Below are 15,290 nucleotides of genomic sequence, written 5' to 3'. Positions count from 1 at the left end.
TTGCTGCATCCTCAGCTGTGGTGAGTGAGGGTACCTGCACAACTCCCTGGCACTTATCTGGGCAACTGTGTCTTCTCTGCTTCTGTTTTGTGAAGTCTGACCACACTGGCCTCTCTCCCCAGAGCTGTTCCTCCTTTACTCATATAGACCACTGAGCTCCACCTGGTTCCCTTCCCTTGGCTGAAGCCTGCAAACTCTTAGGGCAGTGATGAGCCGGATCATGTGTCTAGTAAGACTGTTCGTTGGTGAACATTTTGTCTTCTCTCCATTGTTTTGTGTTATTTTTTGTTTTGCATTTCAGTGGTAAGTAAATACGGGTAGTTACTATATTTTCATCACTTTTTTTGGGTAGCTAAACAATGAAGCTTTGATGAAAATAACTTTTTTATAGAAGTATAAGTAAATAGGTTGTTGTTTTTGTTTTTACTCTGGAAGACCATTAACCTAATACTTAATCTGTGAAATAGCAAAATGCAGATTGGAGTGTGTTTTAGAAATAAACTGGAAAGGTCAAATAGGAATAGAGCAAACTCTGATCTTTAAAATTGATCCCAAATTTTATTTTCCTTTTTCAGGTGTGCCTTCAGATGCTGATTCTTCTGCTGCCAGCAATAAAATCAGTGGTGCAAATAATTCTAAGCCAAATCGCCCTTCTCTTGCCAAGATTCTCCTGTCATTGGATGGAAATCTGGCCAAACAGCAGGCCTTATCTCATATACTTACAGCATTGCAAATCCTGTATGCCAGGTAGGCTTGTTGACTAGCTTTTGAAATCTTGCAGTTATTTAAACTTTGGGTTTTGTATTTTTGGTTGATCATATGTCTCAGAGAATGTTATAGTATTGTCTTTAAATACTGTGAGTTTTAGGTCATATACCCTTAGATAGTGAATGGTGATTTTTTTTTTTTAAACAATCTGTTTATTTATTTTAGAGAGAACACATATGCATATGTGGGGAGAGAGGGCCAGAGGGAGGGGAAGAGAGAAAGAATCTCCAGCAGACTCCCTGCTGAGTATGGAGCCTGAGAACATGGGGCTTGCCTGCACCCCTGCTCACTCTCTCTCTCTCAAAAAAAAAAAAAGGAAAGAAATCCAAATTAAAAACCATTTTTTATTTTTTTATTTTATTATTATTATTTTTAAAGATTTTATTTATTTATTTGACAGAGAGAGATCACAAGTAGACAGAGAGGCAGGCAGAGAGAGAGAGAGGGAAGCAGGCTCCCTGCTGAGCAGAGAGCCCGATGCGGGACTCGATCCCAGGACCCTGAGATCATGACCTGAGCCGAAGGCAGCGGCTTAACCCACTGAGCCACCCAGGCGCCCACCATTTTTTATTTTTATGGCCAGTAAGCTCTAAGCATTACTATTAGAGGAATGAGAGGAAGAATTAACTGATACAACTATACAGTGCTGTTTAAGACCACTTGTCATTTCCTTCACTCAAACACTTGATAAACAGAGTTTTAATAATGCTATCTTTTTCAACATTTTGCTGCTATTTTCTGTCTGAGTTAGTAGCTCATCTCTCATGATTATGGGCCTGATGAGTAGAAATAAATTACACAGGAACATTAGTTTCATACTGAAGGCCAACTGTGTCACTGAGAGGACATTTAGTCTTAGCTGCCTTATATGAGACATCCTTGATACACAGCTTTTAGTAAATAAAATATTGTCCTCAGGCTCTTACAATCCTAGAAGATTTCTCAGGGGAATCTGGGGGTTTATTCTGGTCTGATTTTTATATTTGGTATTTTTTCACCTGTCATTACCAAGGTCATAAGATAATAAGTAAACATTGTAGCTTTTAGCTGATGAATATTGGTTTAGTATTTTCCCAGAACTGCTTTATATGTATCCTATAAAAATGAGGGAGTCACTCAGTAAGTGTTTGTCCCTCCTCCTGGGTCTTCTGTCCTGCAGTGGTGAAGGGCAGTTCACCACAGGCCTGGCTTTCTCTCCTGACAGAGATGCGGTGGTTGGGGCCCTGATGCCAGCTGGCATGATTGCCCCGGTGGAGTGTCCTTCATTTACCTCCTCGGCACCTCCTTCCGATGCATCTGCTATGGCCAGTCCTGTGAGTGGAGAGGAATGTGTGCTGGCTATTGATATTGAAGACAGACTGAGTCCAAATCCATGGCAAGAAAAGAGAGGAGAGGTAAAAATAAATAGTAAAACAATAATGCAACATTAGATCAAACTTTGTGTTTAGGAAAGTATAATTCAGTATAAAGTATAATTAATTCAGACTGCTTTTGTTCCTACTGCTGTGATTTTTGGCTTGAATTAAAAAATACACAATTTTAAAAGAATCTTTATAGTGTTTAAATAGAAATACTTTAATTTTTTAAAAAAGTTGTGAAATACAAGTCCACAGTCCTTTATCCATGATTCTGGAACATTAAAGCTCTGAAAGCCAAGAGTTTTTGTAACTTATTTTGGGGGAAAACCCAACTTGAAGAGATATGAACTCATTTCTAATCTTCTTCATGTGGCCTTTTGTGAATATTAATAGGTTTTCATGGGAATATGAATGTGTTTGACTTTGGAGGGTTGCCCTGTACCCCAGGATGGTGGAAGCACCTTGTTAACCTCTGGCTTAAGGGGTTTGAGAGAAAGCTTTTTGGAGTTGTGTGGGAGGTGTGCCACACTGCTCAGTTTTCCCTCTTCCTGTGTATTTTTAAACTAGATGATATCTTCTGAGGATGCTGTGACCCCCTCTGCAGTGACCCCATCTGCTTCCTCAGCTTCTTCTCGACCATTTATCCCAGTGACGGACGACCCAGGAGCTGCCAGCATCATTGCAGAAACTATGACAAAAACCAAAGAGGTCAAGGAGCTTTCTTCTTTAACATTTTATTTTGAAATAATCTTAAATTTGCTAGACTCTGAAATAATCTTAAATGCACACAAAAGTTGGAGAAGTAGTACATAGAAATATAGCACATTATACTTCCATATACTGTTCACCTAGGTTCTCTAGCTGTTGGCATTTCTGAACCATTGGTGAGTAGCTGCAGGGCACAATCCCCATTCATCCTCAAGGCTTCAGTGTGTCAGGGCATTAACATTGATCCAGGATTACTTTCTAATCCACAGATCTAATCAGATTTTGCTCATTGTCCTAATAGTATTCTTTATAGGTGTAGAACGCAACTCAGGGTTGACTGATGTCTCTTTAGTATTCAGTATGGAACATTCTTTAATTCTTCCTTTGGATGGATACTACAGGAAGGATGTAGAGTTCTTTTCAGTGCATCCCATTGATGTATGTGCATTGTTTATTTGCTGCAGTCTGGTGATATTCTTATTGCTTGGTCAGGAGCGTCTGCCAGGTTTTTCCACCAGAAGTTAATAAAAGTGGGTTAGGATGTATTCATGGAGAGATACTTTGAGACTATAAATACCTGTAAGTACCTTTTTCCTCCTATTTTACCCACCAGTTTTTAGTATCTATTGATGATTCTAGCTGAATCCATTATTACTGTGGTAGTTGTCACATGGTGATTTTGCAAATTTCATCATTCCTTTTTGAATATAATTGTTGCTGTTCTTCTGTGAGAACTTTCCCTTCTCATCTTCGTCTGTCTGTCTGTCTGTCTGTCTATCCATCTATGATGGTATGGAATCATGGGATCGTACTTTACTCAAATAATGACATTCATTACTGTTATCATTTGACACCCAAATTGTACCAGACATGGCCATGGGGATCCCTTTCTGGCTGGTTCATTTCTCCTTCTGACATGTCCCCATAATTCTTTGAGCACTTCTTTACTTTTTGCCACAAAAACGTGTTCCAGACTTTAACTTACCCTTTCCCTGCTCTGGAATCATCCATTTTTCCAAGGAGCCCTGGTTCCTTTTAGTGGATCATAAAATTTAGAAACAAGATCTGGAAACTTGTTTAAGTTAGTTGCTACCAGATGTCCTTGGTTTACACCTTCTCAGCAAGCGTGCATGCATATGCACATTTTTTTCTACTTCAGCATCTTATCTTTATAATAAAAACCATGAATAGTTCAAACTACTATTTTCAGTTTCAGTCCAACACCACGGAATTTATGCTTGCTCTGTCTCTTTGTGTATTTGAAGTGTATAATCCTTTTTATACGTTGCTGAATTGATTTGCTCTTTTGTTGAGGATTTTTATACCGGTGTTCATAAGGGATACTGATCTGTAGTTATCTTGTGATGTGTTTGCCTGGTTTGGGTATTAGAGTAATACTGTCCCCATAGAATGAGCTGGGCAGTGTTCATTCATTTTTTTTTTTTAAAGGTTTTATTTATTTGACAGAGAGAGAGAGTGCATGCGCGCGCACAAGCAGGGGGTAGCAGCAGAGGGAGAAGCATGGCTGTCCACTGAGCAGGGAGCCTGATGTAGGGCTCTATCCCAGGATCCTGGGATCATGACCTGAGCAGAAGGCAGACGCTTAACGACTGAGCCACCCAGGAGCCCCTATATTTTGTTTTGTTTTTTAAAGAGTTTGAAGGATTAATGTTAATTCTTCTTTACATATTTTATAGAATTTTATCTGCCCCTTTAAGATGTTCTCATCATTTTTTTGAGTGTTTTCTTGCTTTCTGGCACAACACAAGGTTCTAGATAAGCTCAACAAAATGTTTTACCCTCCTTTCTCTAGGAGGTCTTGGTTCTTTTTAGTAGAGAGTGGTATTTAAAAGGCAAGATCTTCAAGTGTTCATTGCTCTTGGGGTGTTGCTGTTTCCAAGTGGACAGAGGTAGGGAATGTATGTGTATGTATATGTATACATAGAACAGAGAAGTACGCTTATTTATTTCTTTATAAATGGCATATTTTGAAAACCACTGGTTCATAACAACAATACAATCAGTTCTAACAGCACAGGACTCATTCTTCTTTTCTTCTTTTCTCCCCTTCTGTGTTTATAACTCTCTTCTCTAAAAGTGAGAATCCCGGCCCCTGTTATTGGCAGTTTATTTAGTTCCCCTTAAGTAGCCACTCCTCCCCCACCTGGGTACACTCCTTTCTCTGCACAGCTTCTGACACTCAGAACCAGTCTAACTTCTGCAAGGATGACCTTTCACCTGCTTGATTTGTGACTTCTCTCTCACCTCCCATGCTGGCCACACCAGCCACCCCCACATATGGACACCTTCCCGAGCCACTTAGGTGCTCCCTATGCCAGGCCATTGTACCTGCTAACACTCTCTCCCTTGCCAGCATATTCGCCTTTGGGGACAAATATGCATTCTTTTTTTTATTTTTTAAGTTGTTATTTAAATTCCAGTTAACATACAGTGTAGTATCAGTTTCAGGTGTACAATATAGTGATTCAACACTTCCACTTGGTGGTTATCATAACAAGTACACCCCTTAGTCCCCATCATCTATTTAATATGCATTATCTTCAATTATACTTGGAACTCTTGGTTTATTGTGCTATTAATGCTGACAAAAATGTGTCCTATGGAAATTACTCGTAACTATCTCTGGTAATGAAAAATATTATTTATAGATTAGATGTCTATATTTAACTTCTAATACTTGGCAGTCTCCTAGGGTGAGGATTTAGTGCAGAAATTATGCTGAATTATTCAAAATATTTGCTTTTGGGTAGGAGAGGAATTTCTTTCCTATTAATTTATTTATGAGACGTAGGCGTTATCCAGATTATTATGCCCCTAGATTCCTGTCGTTTCAGTTTTGGTATGATTCATAAATCATGGTAAAGTAATTTGCATATTAGTTTTAGGCTAGTATTAGTCACATGTATTATATGTGGTTAATATATTCCACTGAATGCTTTTGCTGCTCTTCAGTGAGTGAGATGCTGGGATGTTACAATTTCTGACCAACTTCACTTAATGGCTTCCCTGGGTCTCCATGCAGAGGTAGGAGCAGGGTCTGTTTCTTTAAAGGGAGAAACTGTTCTAGCTCAGAGAAGTGTGGTGTCCAGGACCTAAGTCAATGGAACTTGCACATTGGATGTGTCCCATTCCCCTTAAATTTCCTAAGTGGGGCTGTGCTTCCCTTAGTTCATTGCTGTTTCTGGAAAGAGTTGGTACTAGTTTTGCTGAGATCCTGAAAGCAGGAGAAAAGAAGAGAGGCACTTTTGGCATCTTTTTCTTCCTCTGGTGAGCCAGATTCTGTCTGGGAAACTAGAAGGTCCTGGGTCTCAGTGTTTCCCACTCCCTCTAAGCTCAAAATTTCCCACCTCTAATGTCTTCTTATTCTTTTCTATAAGTCAGATCCCACTGCCAGCTCCCAAGAGGCTCATAGGGTGTTAGATAGGAGGCTGTGAGGCAGCAGTCCTGGGTGGGACATCGTCATGAGGTCAGGGGACAGATAGTGATGCAGACAAATAAGTAGCTTCTTTCCCCTGCCAAAGAGGGGAAAGAAGAAAATGATCACAGGTGCAATGAGTTTTAGCTGACATACTGTAAATGAAAAGTAAAAGGAGAATATCTATTTTCATTTTCAAAGAACCCAAGGAAAAAGAGTAGGTGGCTAATGTGCTATATACCAGCCAACAAGTCAATTTAAATGAGATTCTAGGAAATAATTATGGAGAGGCTATAGATAAAATATGTAAATTCCAGATTTAGTTTTACGAAATTCCTATGCATATCTTATGGATGGGGTGGTAGATTTTACATGGTGTGACTTCATTCCAAGCTACCTTATGAACTTGGTTAAAGTATAAATTGCGATTTGTAGTTTAGTCATACTTTTCACAGATACTGTTGGTATTTTGTAAACTATATCAAAAACTAATGATGTACTCTATGGTGGCTAACTTAACATAATAAAAAAATAAGATAAAAAGAATAACTTTCTATTAAAAAACATTTAATTGGTCTTGAAAGCATAGTACCTGGTGATAAAAATTTTATGGGTATGTCATTTCTTAATCTGGCATATCATGATCTTAAAGGCCTTCTAAAGCCCTTTATTCATCAGTAGTAGTTACATATCCTTTGAGTTCATTAATAAATTGGTGACTGTTTCTAAATGTATTACTCCTCGTTTTAATTGTTGGACTTTTTAGGATGTTGAAAGCCAAAATAAACCATCAGGCCCTGAACCTCAGTCCTTGGATGAGTTCACCAGTCTGCTGGTTGCAGATGACACCCGCGTCATGGTGGACTTGCTCAAGCTGTCCGTGTGTAGCCGGGCAGGGGAAAAGGGCAGGGACGTGCTTTCAGCTGTGCTGTCTGGCATGGGTACCGCCTACCCACAGGTGAGCCACATGATGGGTACTGTGGGCCTCCTGTCCAGGGAATATGCTACTGTTGTCATCATACTGTATCTTGTGCTTGATTTTATTCTAGTAGATAGCAATTTAGAAGGACTCTTTAGAAGGAAGGAAGCAGTTTAGAAGGAATATCTACTAGAAGGAATCTTCTAGTAGATAGCAGTTTAGAAGGAAGCAGTTTAGAAGTAGAAGCAGTTTAGAAGGAATCTTAGTAAGTAAGTCTTTCTCTGTCATATGTGCTTCAGTTGTCCTCCCAATGTGCCTTTGGACCTTAGTTTGGTACTTTTTGCCATTTAGAAATTTCTAATTTTTATGAAGTCAGATCTGCCAGTATTTTTCATTAGTGAAATCTGGATTTTGTATTATGCTGAAAAAATGTTTACCTATGTGACATTATTTAAATAAATTTTCTCAGAGTTCTTCTAATTATTTTTATGATTTTGTTTATTATATTTATATTTTTGAGCCATCTGGGACTTATCTTTTTTTTTTAAAGATTTATTTATTTACTTTGGAGAGAGAGAGAGGGAGAGTGTGAGCGAGTAGGGGAGAGGGTCAGAGGGAGAGAGTCTTGAAGCAGACTCCTTGCTAAGCACAGAGCCCAACATGAGGCTCCATCTCATAACCCATGAGATCATGACCTGAGCTGAAACTAAGAGTCAAAAACTTAACCGAGTCACCCCGGCGCCTCGTCTGGGGTTTATCCTAATGTAAGGAATAAGGTAGGGATCCAGCTTTATTTTTTCCTAGATGGCAAGCATGTTGTCCAACACTGTTTATTGAATATTCCATCCTTTTCTCAATGATTTGAAAAAGTTCTGTATATATTTCAGTCCATTTATGGACTCTTTTATTCCATCAACCTCACTTTTTATGGTCCAATACTACAATGTTAAATCCTACTGGATCCAGTAGGTTTTTCTGCTATGGTGGCAGTGTTGTAGCTGAGCCATTCAGTGTGATAACCTCTAGTCACGTGTAGCTGTTGACTATTTCAAATATCACTAGTGTACCTGAGGAACTGAAGTTTACATTTTACTTAACTTTAATTAAATTAAATTTAATTTAAATTTAATTAATTTAATTGATTAATTTAAATTTGTATAGGCACATGTGGCTAGTGTGGAATATTAAAGTCAGTATCTTATCAGTGTATCTTAGAAATTGGATTGATGAGTCCTTAAGTTTTCTGGCTTCCTTAAGGACTATTATTTATCAGTGGCCTTGCTCTGCCTTTTAGAGCTGGCCACATCAGGGAGTCTGATGCCATGTGCTCTCTACAGATACGTAATCTGTGTTTCTCTGGGCCCCATATCACTACCACCCAAACAGGAAGGTACTTAAGTATGGTTGAGCGGTCTTGAAAATAGTAAATGGTTTGGTAGATGGCAAATGGTTTGGGGTTTGTTATTTCTTAATTGCATTCAGGAAGAACAGGAGGTAGGTTTCCTACTTTCTAGTTTTTTGAGGTAAGTTACTTCGCTAATTCTGAGATATTAAATCAAAATGAATTGCCGCAAGCAAAAGTTTAATTTTTTTATAAGTTTATTGCATTTGTGAGAGGAAAGGATATGAATGAGGACATGGATTTAAAGTCATAATGCCCAGCATTTGTTACACACATACCTGCCAGGCCCGGTTCTGGTACATTCTTGGTACGAGATTAGGTGTTGGTGTTCTCTGTTTAACGATGAGGAAACTGAGGCTCTGAGAGTTTTTTTCTGTCTCATGGACGCTCAGATTGCTGGTGGGTGGGGGAAATGGTGTTGGACCCCGGGAACTTTGAGGGCAGAGCCACTCCTGTGACCCCTATGTCATTGTCTCCTGAGAAGCTTTGTTGATCCCTCCTGAAGGAATGATGGTTTTGTCAGAGGAAGATTATGCAGCCCAGAAGACCCCTTGTGGGCTGTGCAGTAGGTGTTTGATGACGCCAACATCTGTGTCTCAGTGACACACATCCATAGCAGGTTCAAGGAGAGGCAGAAGCAAAGATAGGATTGTCTTCAAACTGTCCTGACCAGTGACAAGATGCTAGTCCTGTGTCCTATCCTGACCTAATGTTTGGAACTCTTGAAAGAGAGATGTATGAATTTATAGTCCTAATACTTACTACATGGCAGTGATTTTAGTTTGCCATCAATAAAAAACTGTTTGCCAAACTAATCTGTTTGTTATCTAGATATGAGGAAAAATAGAGGAAAGGATCATTCCTGAAAAGTATGGACTAGAGAATAGTTGTTTTTTTTTCTGAATTTAGAAAATTTGCTGGTCATTATTGGCTATAATAACATATTCTTATTTTTTTAAAAGATTTTATTTATTTCTTTGAGAGAGAGAGAGAATGAGAGAGGACACAAGTGGGAAGGAGGAGTAGGCTCCCTGCTGAGCAGGGAGCCCAAAATGGGGCTCGATCCCAGGATCCTGAGATTATGACCTGAGTCAAAGACAGACAGTTAACTGACTGAGCCACCCAGGCACCCCTTCTTATTTGTTTTTAAAAATGGAAATCAAGGAGTTTATAATCACCAGTGTTGTCCACTTCAGTGGTGTGAATCACTAAAATTTTAAAATGAAATTAAGGACATCATGGATTGTTGAGGGAATATAGTACGGGGGGCTGGCTGCCTCTTAATGTCCTGGGTCAAGAGAAATTCCTACTTATGTTTCTGTTTATAGTCCCTCATTCCAGATACTTTGCTGCTGTTTGGCCTGGATGGCTTGATCATTCTTCTTTATTCCTGCCCACTCCTGCTTGCCCCCTGGTGTCTTCCTGGATTTTGGTCATTTTTATTACCTTTCTGCTCCTTCCCTTTATATTTTATTCCTGACAAAGATTTTTCCTCCCAAGGAAGTAATCTTGTCTTGGTATAGAAAGAAACTGTTGTGATCACAGTTTCTTCAGTTGGCATATATTGAGTGTCTTACATATGTCAGGCACCTCCCAGCTGCATGTATACATATATGGGCACCTCTGTGAGCTCTGTGCTATTTTGATGCTATAGGTGAGGGAACCAAGCCCTGGTTTGAACTAGCTTTCTCAAATTCAAGTGCTCCCCTCTGCCACCCTGTCCCTGTGGAAAGACCTGGAGCAGGGTTAGCAGGGGTGGCATCCTGATGACTTGATCTGTGCCCCTGTTTCCTCCACCAGGTGGCAGATATGTTGCTGGAGCTCTGTGTCACCGAACTGGAGGACGTAGCCACAGACTCGCAGAGCGGCCGCTTGTCCTCTCAGCCTGTGGTGGTAGAGAGTAGCCATCCCTACACGGACGACACTTCCTCCAGTGGCACAGTGAAGATACCAGGTATTCAGTGCTGGCCCAGGGGGAGGCGGTGGGGGGGATAGCCCTTAGAGCACTATAATTGCATCAGTAGAAGTAACCATCATCATTTTATAGAAAAGAAGCTGTGGAATTGGTTTATAATGATTTCTCCCACTTATCTAATAAAAACTTTTTTTTTTTCAAAATATGAAACAGATAATCATGCAAAGTGATTGTTCAGCTTAACAATTATTAGGTGGATGCCTTAGTCACCAAAACTCAGATTTAGAAGTCCTGTGCCCATTTCTAGAAGCCCTTATTGTGTCCCCACTAAACTGATTTCTGTCCTCATTTGGAAATAAGGCTGACTTGTATTTCTGGACAGTTTTTTTTTCGTTTTTTAAGATTTTTATTTATTTATTTGACAGACAGAGATCACAAGTAGGCAGAGAGGCAGGCAGAGAGAGAGAGAGAGAGAGAGAGAGAGAGAGAGAAGGAAGCAGGCTCCCCACTGAGCAGAGAGCCTGATGCGGGGCTCGATCCCAGGACCCTGGGATCATGACCTGAGCCGAAGGCAGAAGCTTTAACCCACTGAGCTACCCAGGCCCCCTGGACAGTTTTTATTACCTAAGAGTGCTTCCTCTTCTTAAGTCTCTTTTTAATTAGTTTCTATCTTTTAAGTTTCTTATTGTAACTTTAGTTTCTTTATTTTCTTTTTCCATTTTTCAGCAAGGTATTTGTTGAGGAACCTGGGCTTTTGACCCTTTGGGCTTCCCTACAGCCTGGATTTGTATACCCTTGCTGTACTTTAGCCTGTTCCTCAACCTTGTCTTTCTGCAAATTTGCCTTGATTTGAGCTGCAAGTAGTTTAGTCCCTTTGGCAAGACCATTGGTAGTTGTGTCCCAGCACCTGGAAGTACCTGCCGCTTATCTTTTCTTAATATGATGTTAGCAGCTATTGATGCTCAGAATCCAAGGCTGTTAATCCACTGGGGTTGCAAAATGGGGCCATTCTAATTATTTCGTTTCTTTCTTTCTTATTAGCTGGAATACTTTATAAAGAGATACTTTCCCTCATCCTTTAGTTGGTTACCCAGGGGTGCTGTTTGCATAAGCAAGAAGGGATTAAAAGCTTGAGTTGTTTTTTCTTTTTCCCTCCCACTTCTGTTATTAAGAGAATGAATTCATTCCCTGTCATTCTTTGAAGGTGGTCAGTTAGAGTTTTTTTTCTTTTATATCATTGTGAATTCATGGATTTAAACACATATGACGGGCTTTGATAATTGTAATTATGATCCCATTGAAGCTCAAATTATCTCATCCCTAGACATAGAAACCTCTTCAGTTTGTCTCTGGAAATGACTTTGATGGTCCATTGATAACCTCCATGCAGTATGATATGACAAGATGCTTTAGGCTTGTCATGTAGTTCCTGCCCTCCACCTGGAATCTTCCTTGGTGTCTTTTAATGGAGATGGCATTTCAGATTACTGGGCTATCATTGTTTCTAGACCTTTTCAGTAAACAGATAGGATGAATGCTTAGGCAGTCCACTGACTGACTTTCCTTTGAGTCCATACTGATACATTAGATTCAAATTCAGAACTGCAAGGTTTCTATTTAGCCTCTTCTGTTACATCTGTTTTCTTCTATACTGAAAATCCTGGTTAGACAGGGATGACAGAATTAGAATATCTCACAATTATTCATTTGCTTTATCTCATGTTGCATAAGCAATGGACTCACGATTCGATTCTAATACAAACAAACATGGAATATAATTCCTAAAAATGGCTAAAAAACTTTTTGTCTTAGCTCTCTTCTTTCTCCCAACTTTATTAAAATATACTATGTCTACTAAAGCATAATAGCTATTACACACTATACTTCTTTCAGTCTTAGTTTTACTCTGTTTAATGCTCACTTCTAGTCCTTTGTCTCTTTTTTCATTATGATTGTCTGAAGCTCACTCTCTAGTCAGTTATTCAGCAACACTCAGAGGATGGCAGCCTTGGGATCAGCTTGTTCGTGACAGTTTGGGCCCAAACCTGAAAGTTAGCTTTTCTTGGTGGTAAATCTTTGGATCACATATTCTTCCTCTGTGAAAGTGTGATGGTGATAATCTGTTTTTTCCCCCCTTATGTGCTGTGCTTTGTTTCAGTAATTTTACTAGAATATGTTTTCATATTGGGTACTGTAGGTGATAGTCATCAGTAAGGGGTGTGGTCCTTTAAAATGTAGTTTCAGGTCTTTTCTCTGTATTACAGTTTGTACTGTTGCATCCTTTAGCTCTCTTTCATGAAATGTGGTCATCTTGGGTTGGATAACTTTTAGAGTCAGTGCTGACTACTTCATCTCTCAAATACTTTCTCTCTCTTTTTTTTTCCTCCTTTCCTCCTGTTTGTCTTAAGGCACCATCCATTGTGTTCATTTACTCCTATATTCTTTCTAGTTTAGTCTGAATTTTGTAATTTTTTTGGTAATTTTTTAAATGAATTTTATTATTTAATATTTTGGTTGTCCTAATTTTAAGTTGCATTGTTTCTTTCATATTTTGATAATTTTGTTAATTTTTAAAAACTTTTTTAGAAGTAGTAGATTATAGTTTTGCTATTTTTCATAGGCATATCTTTCTGGTCTGTGTTCATTGAAAGGACATTATTCTGTTTCTTATTTTCTCTTTTCTAAGAATAACTTTGTATTGGATTTGACCTTGATACTTTTATCTTGCTCATATTTATGTAAATTTTTATAACTTTTAGAAAAGCTTTCTTTAAGCTATGACTCATGATAGAAATTGAAAAAACAAAAGATATTTCTACTGATCATTTACCTACATCAAAAATTTGATGGCCCTCTTCATCTTCTCTGTTTCTCTCTTACTTCATAACTACTCCACCAGCAAATCCCATCATTTCTGCTTTAAAAAAAAATTCCAGTATAGTTAACATACAGTATTATATTAGTTTTAGGTGTACAATATAGTGATTCGTCACTTCCATACATCACCTGGTACTCTTCACAAGTGCCCTCCTTAATCCCTATCACCTATTTCACCTACTCTCCCACCCACCCCCCATCCATTTGTTTTCTATAGTTAAGAGTCTCTTTCTTGTTTCTCTCTCTCTCTCTTTCTTTTTTTCCTTTACTCATTTGTTTTACTTCTTAAATGCCATGTAGGAGTACAGTCATATGGTATTTGTCTTTCTCTGACTGACTTGTTATACTTAGCATTATACTCTGTAGCTCCATCCACATCATTGCAAATGAAAAAAGATTTTGTTCTTTTTTATGGCTGAGTAGTAGTCATTGTGTGTGTGTGTGTGTGTGTGTGTGTGTGTATACACATACTACATTCTTGTCCATTCATCTATCGATAGATACTTGGGCTGCTTCCATATCCTGGCTATTGTAAAAAATGCTGCTATACACATCAGGGTGCATGTGTCCCTTTGAATTAGTGTTTTTGTATTTTGGGAGTAAATACCCAGTAGTGCAATTACTGGATCATAGCGTAGCTCTATTTTTAACTTTTTTTTTTTTTTTAAGATTTTATTTATTTATTTGGGAGAGAAAGAGCAAGAGAGAGCACAAGCAGAGGCAGAGGGAGAAGCAGCCCTCCCGCCCCACTGAGCAGAGAGCTTGATGTGGAGCTTGATCCCAGGATCCTGGGATCAGACGCTTAACTGACTGAGCCACCCAGGTGCTCCAATTTTTAACTTTTGAGAAACCTCCATTCTGTTTTCCAGAGTGGCTGTACCAGTTTACATTCCCACTAACTGTGTAAGAAGGTTCCTTTTTGTCCACATCTTCACCAATACTTAACTGTTTCTTGTGGTTTTGATTTTAGCCATTTTGATAGGTGTGAGGTGATACCTCATTGTAGTTTTGATTTGTGTTTCCCTGATGATAAGTATCCTTTCATGTGTCTGTTGGTCATCTGTATGTCTTCTTTGGAGAAAAGTCTGTTCAAGTCTTCTGCCCATTTTTTAATTAGATTATTTGTTTTTTGGCTGTTGAATTTTATAAGTTCTTTATATTTTGGGTATTAACCCTTTATCAGACATGTCATTTGCAAATATCTTATGCCATTCTGTAGATTGCCTTTTAGTTTTATTGATTGTTTCCTTTGTTGTGCAGAGCTTTTTATTTGGATGAAGTCCCAGTAGTTTATTTTTGGTTTTATTTCACTTCCCTCAGGAGACATCTAGAAAAGTTTGCTTTTCTGATGTCAGAGACATTACTGCCTATGCTGTCTTTTAGGATTTTTATGGTTTTAGTTCTCACATTTAGTTTTTTTTTTTAAGATTTATTTACGTATGTGTTTGAGAGAGGGTGCAGAGGGAGAGGGAGAAGCAGACTCCCCAGTGAGCAGTAGTCCGACGTAGGATGTGATCCCAGGACCTCAAGATTGTGACCTGAGTCTAAGGCAGACATTTAGCTGACTGAGTCCCCCAGGAGTCCTTCACATTTAGGTCTTTAATCCATTTTGAATTTATTTTTATGTATGGTGTAAGAAAAAGGTCCAGTTTCATTCTTTGCATGTAGCTGTCCAGTTTTCCCAACACCATTTGTTGAAAATACGGTCTTTTTTCCATTGGACGTTCTTTCTTGCTTTGTCGAAGATTAATTAATGGTAGAGTTATGGGTCCATTTATGGTTTTCTGTCCTGTTCCACTGATCTGTATGTCTGTTTTTTTGCTAGTTCCATACTATTTTGATCACTACAGCTTGGTAATGTAACTTGAAGTCCAGAATTGTGATGCCTCCAGCTTTGGTTTTCTTTG

At 38.8% G+C, this 15,290-nt stretch overlaps 1 protein-coding gene across 8 annotated transcripts in view; it reads left to right on the top strand.

The window, feature by feature from the left end:
• HERC2 (HECT and RLD domain containing E3 ubiquitin protein ligase 2) overlaps window positions 1-15,290 on the top strand; it is a 237,320-nt gene that overhangs the window by 175,751 nt on the left and 46,279 nt on the right. For all 8 annotated transcript variants that reach the window (XM_047735659.1, XM_047735658.1, XM_047735652.1 and 5 more), the window contains 5 exons: window positions 576-747; window positions 1,973-2,162; window positions 2,694-2,834; window positions 7,037-7,228; window positions 10,392-10,545. In XM_047735659.1, the coding sequence (XP_047591615.1) occupies window positions 576-747; window positions 1,973-2,162; window positions 2,694-2,834; window positions 7,037-7,228; window positions 10,392-10,545 (849 nt within the window). The remainder of the gene's footprint in view (window positions 1-575; window positions 748-1,972; window positions 2,163-2,693; window positions 2,835-7,036; window positions 7,229-10,391; window positions 10,546-15,290) is intronic.

This window comes from Lutra lutra, chromosome 7, assembly GCF_902655055.1.
Source record: "Lutra lutra chromosome 7, mLutLut1.2, whole genome shotgun sequence".
Classification (NCBI taxonomy): Eukaryota; Metazoa; Chordata; class Mammalia; order Carnivora; family Mustelidae; genus Lutra; species Lutra lutra.
This window is presented reverse-complemented; position numbering and strand designations above follow the sequence as displayed.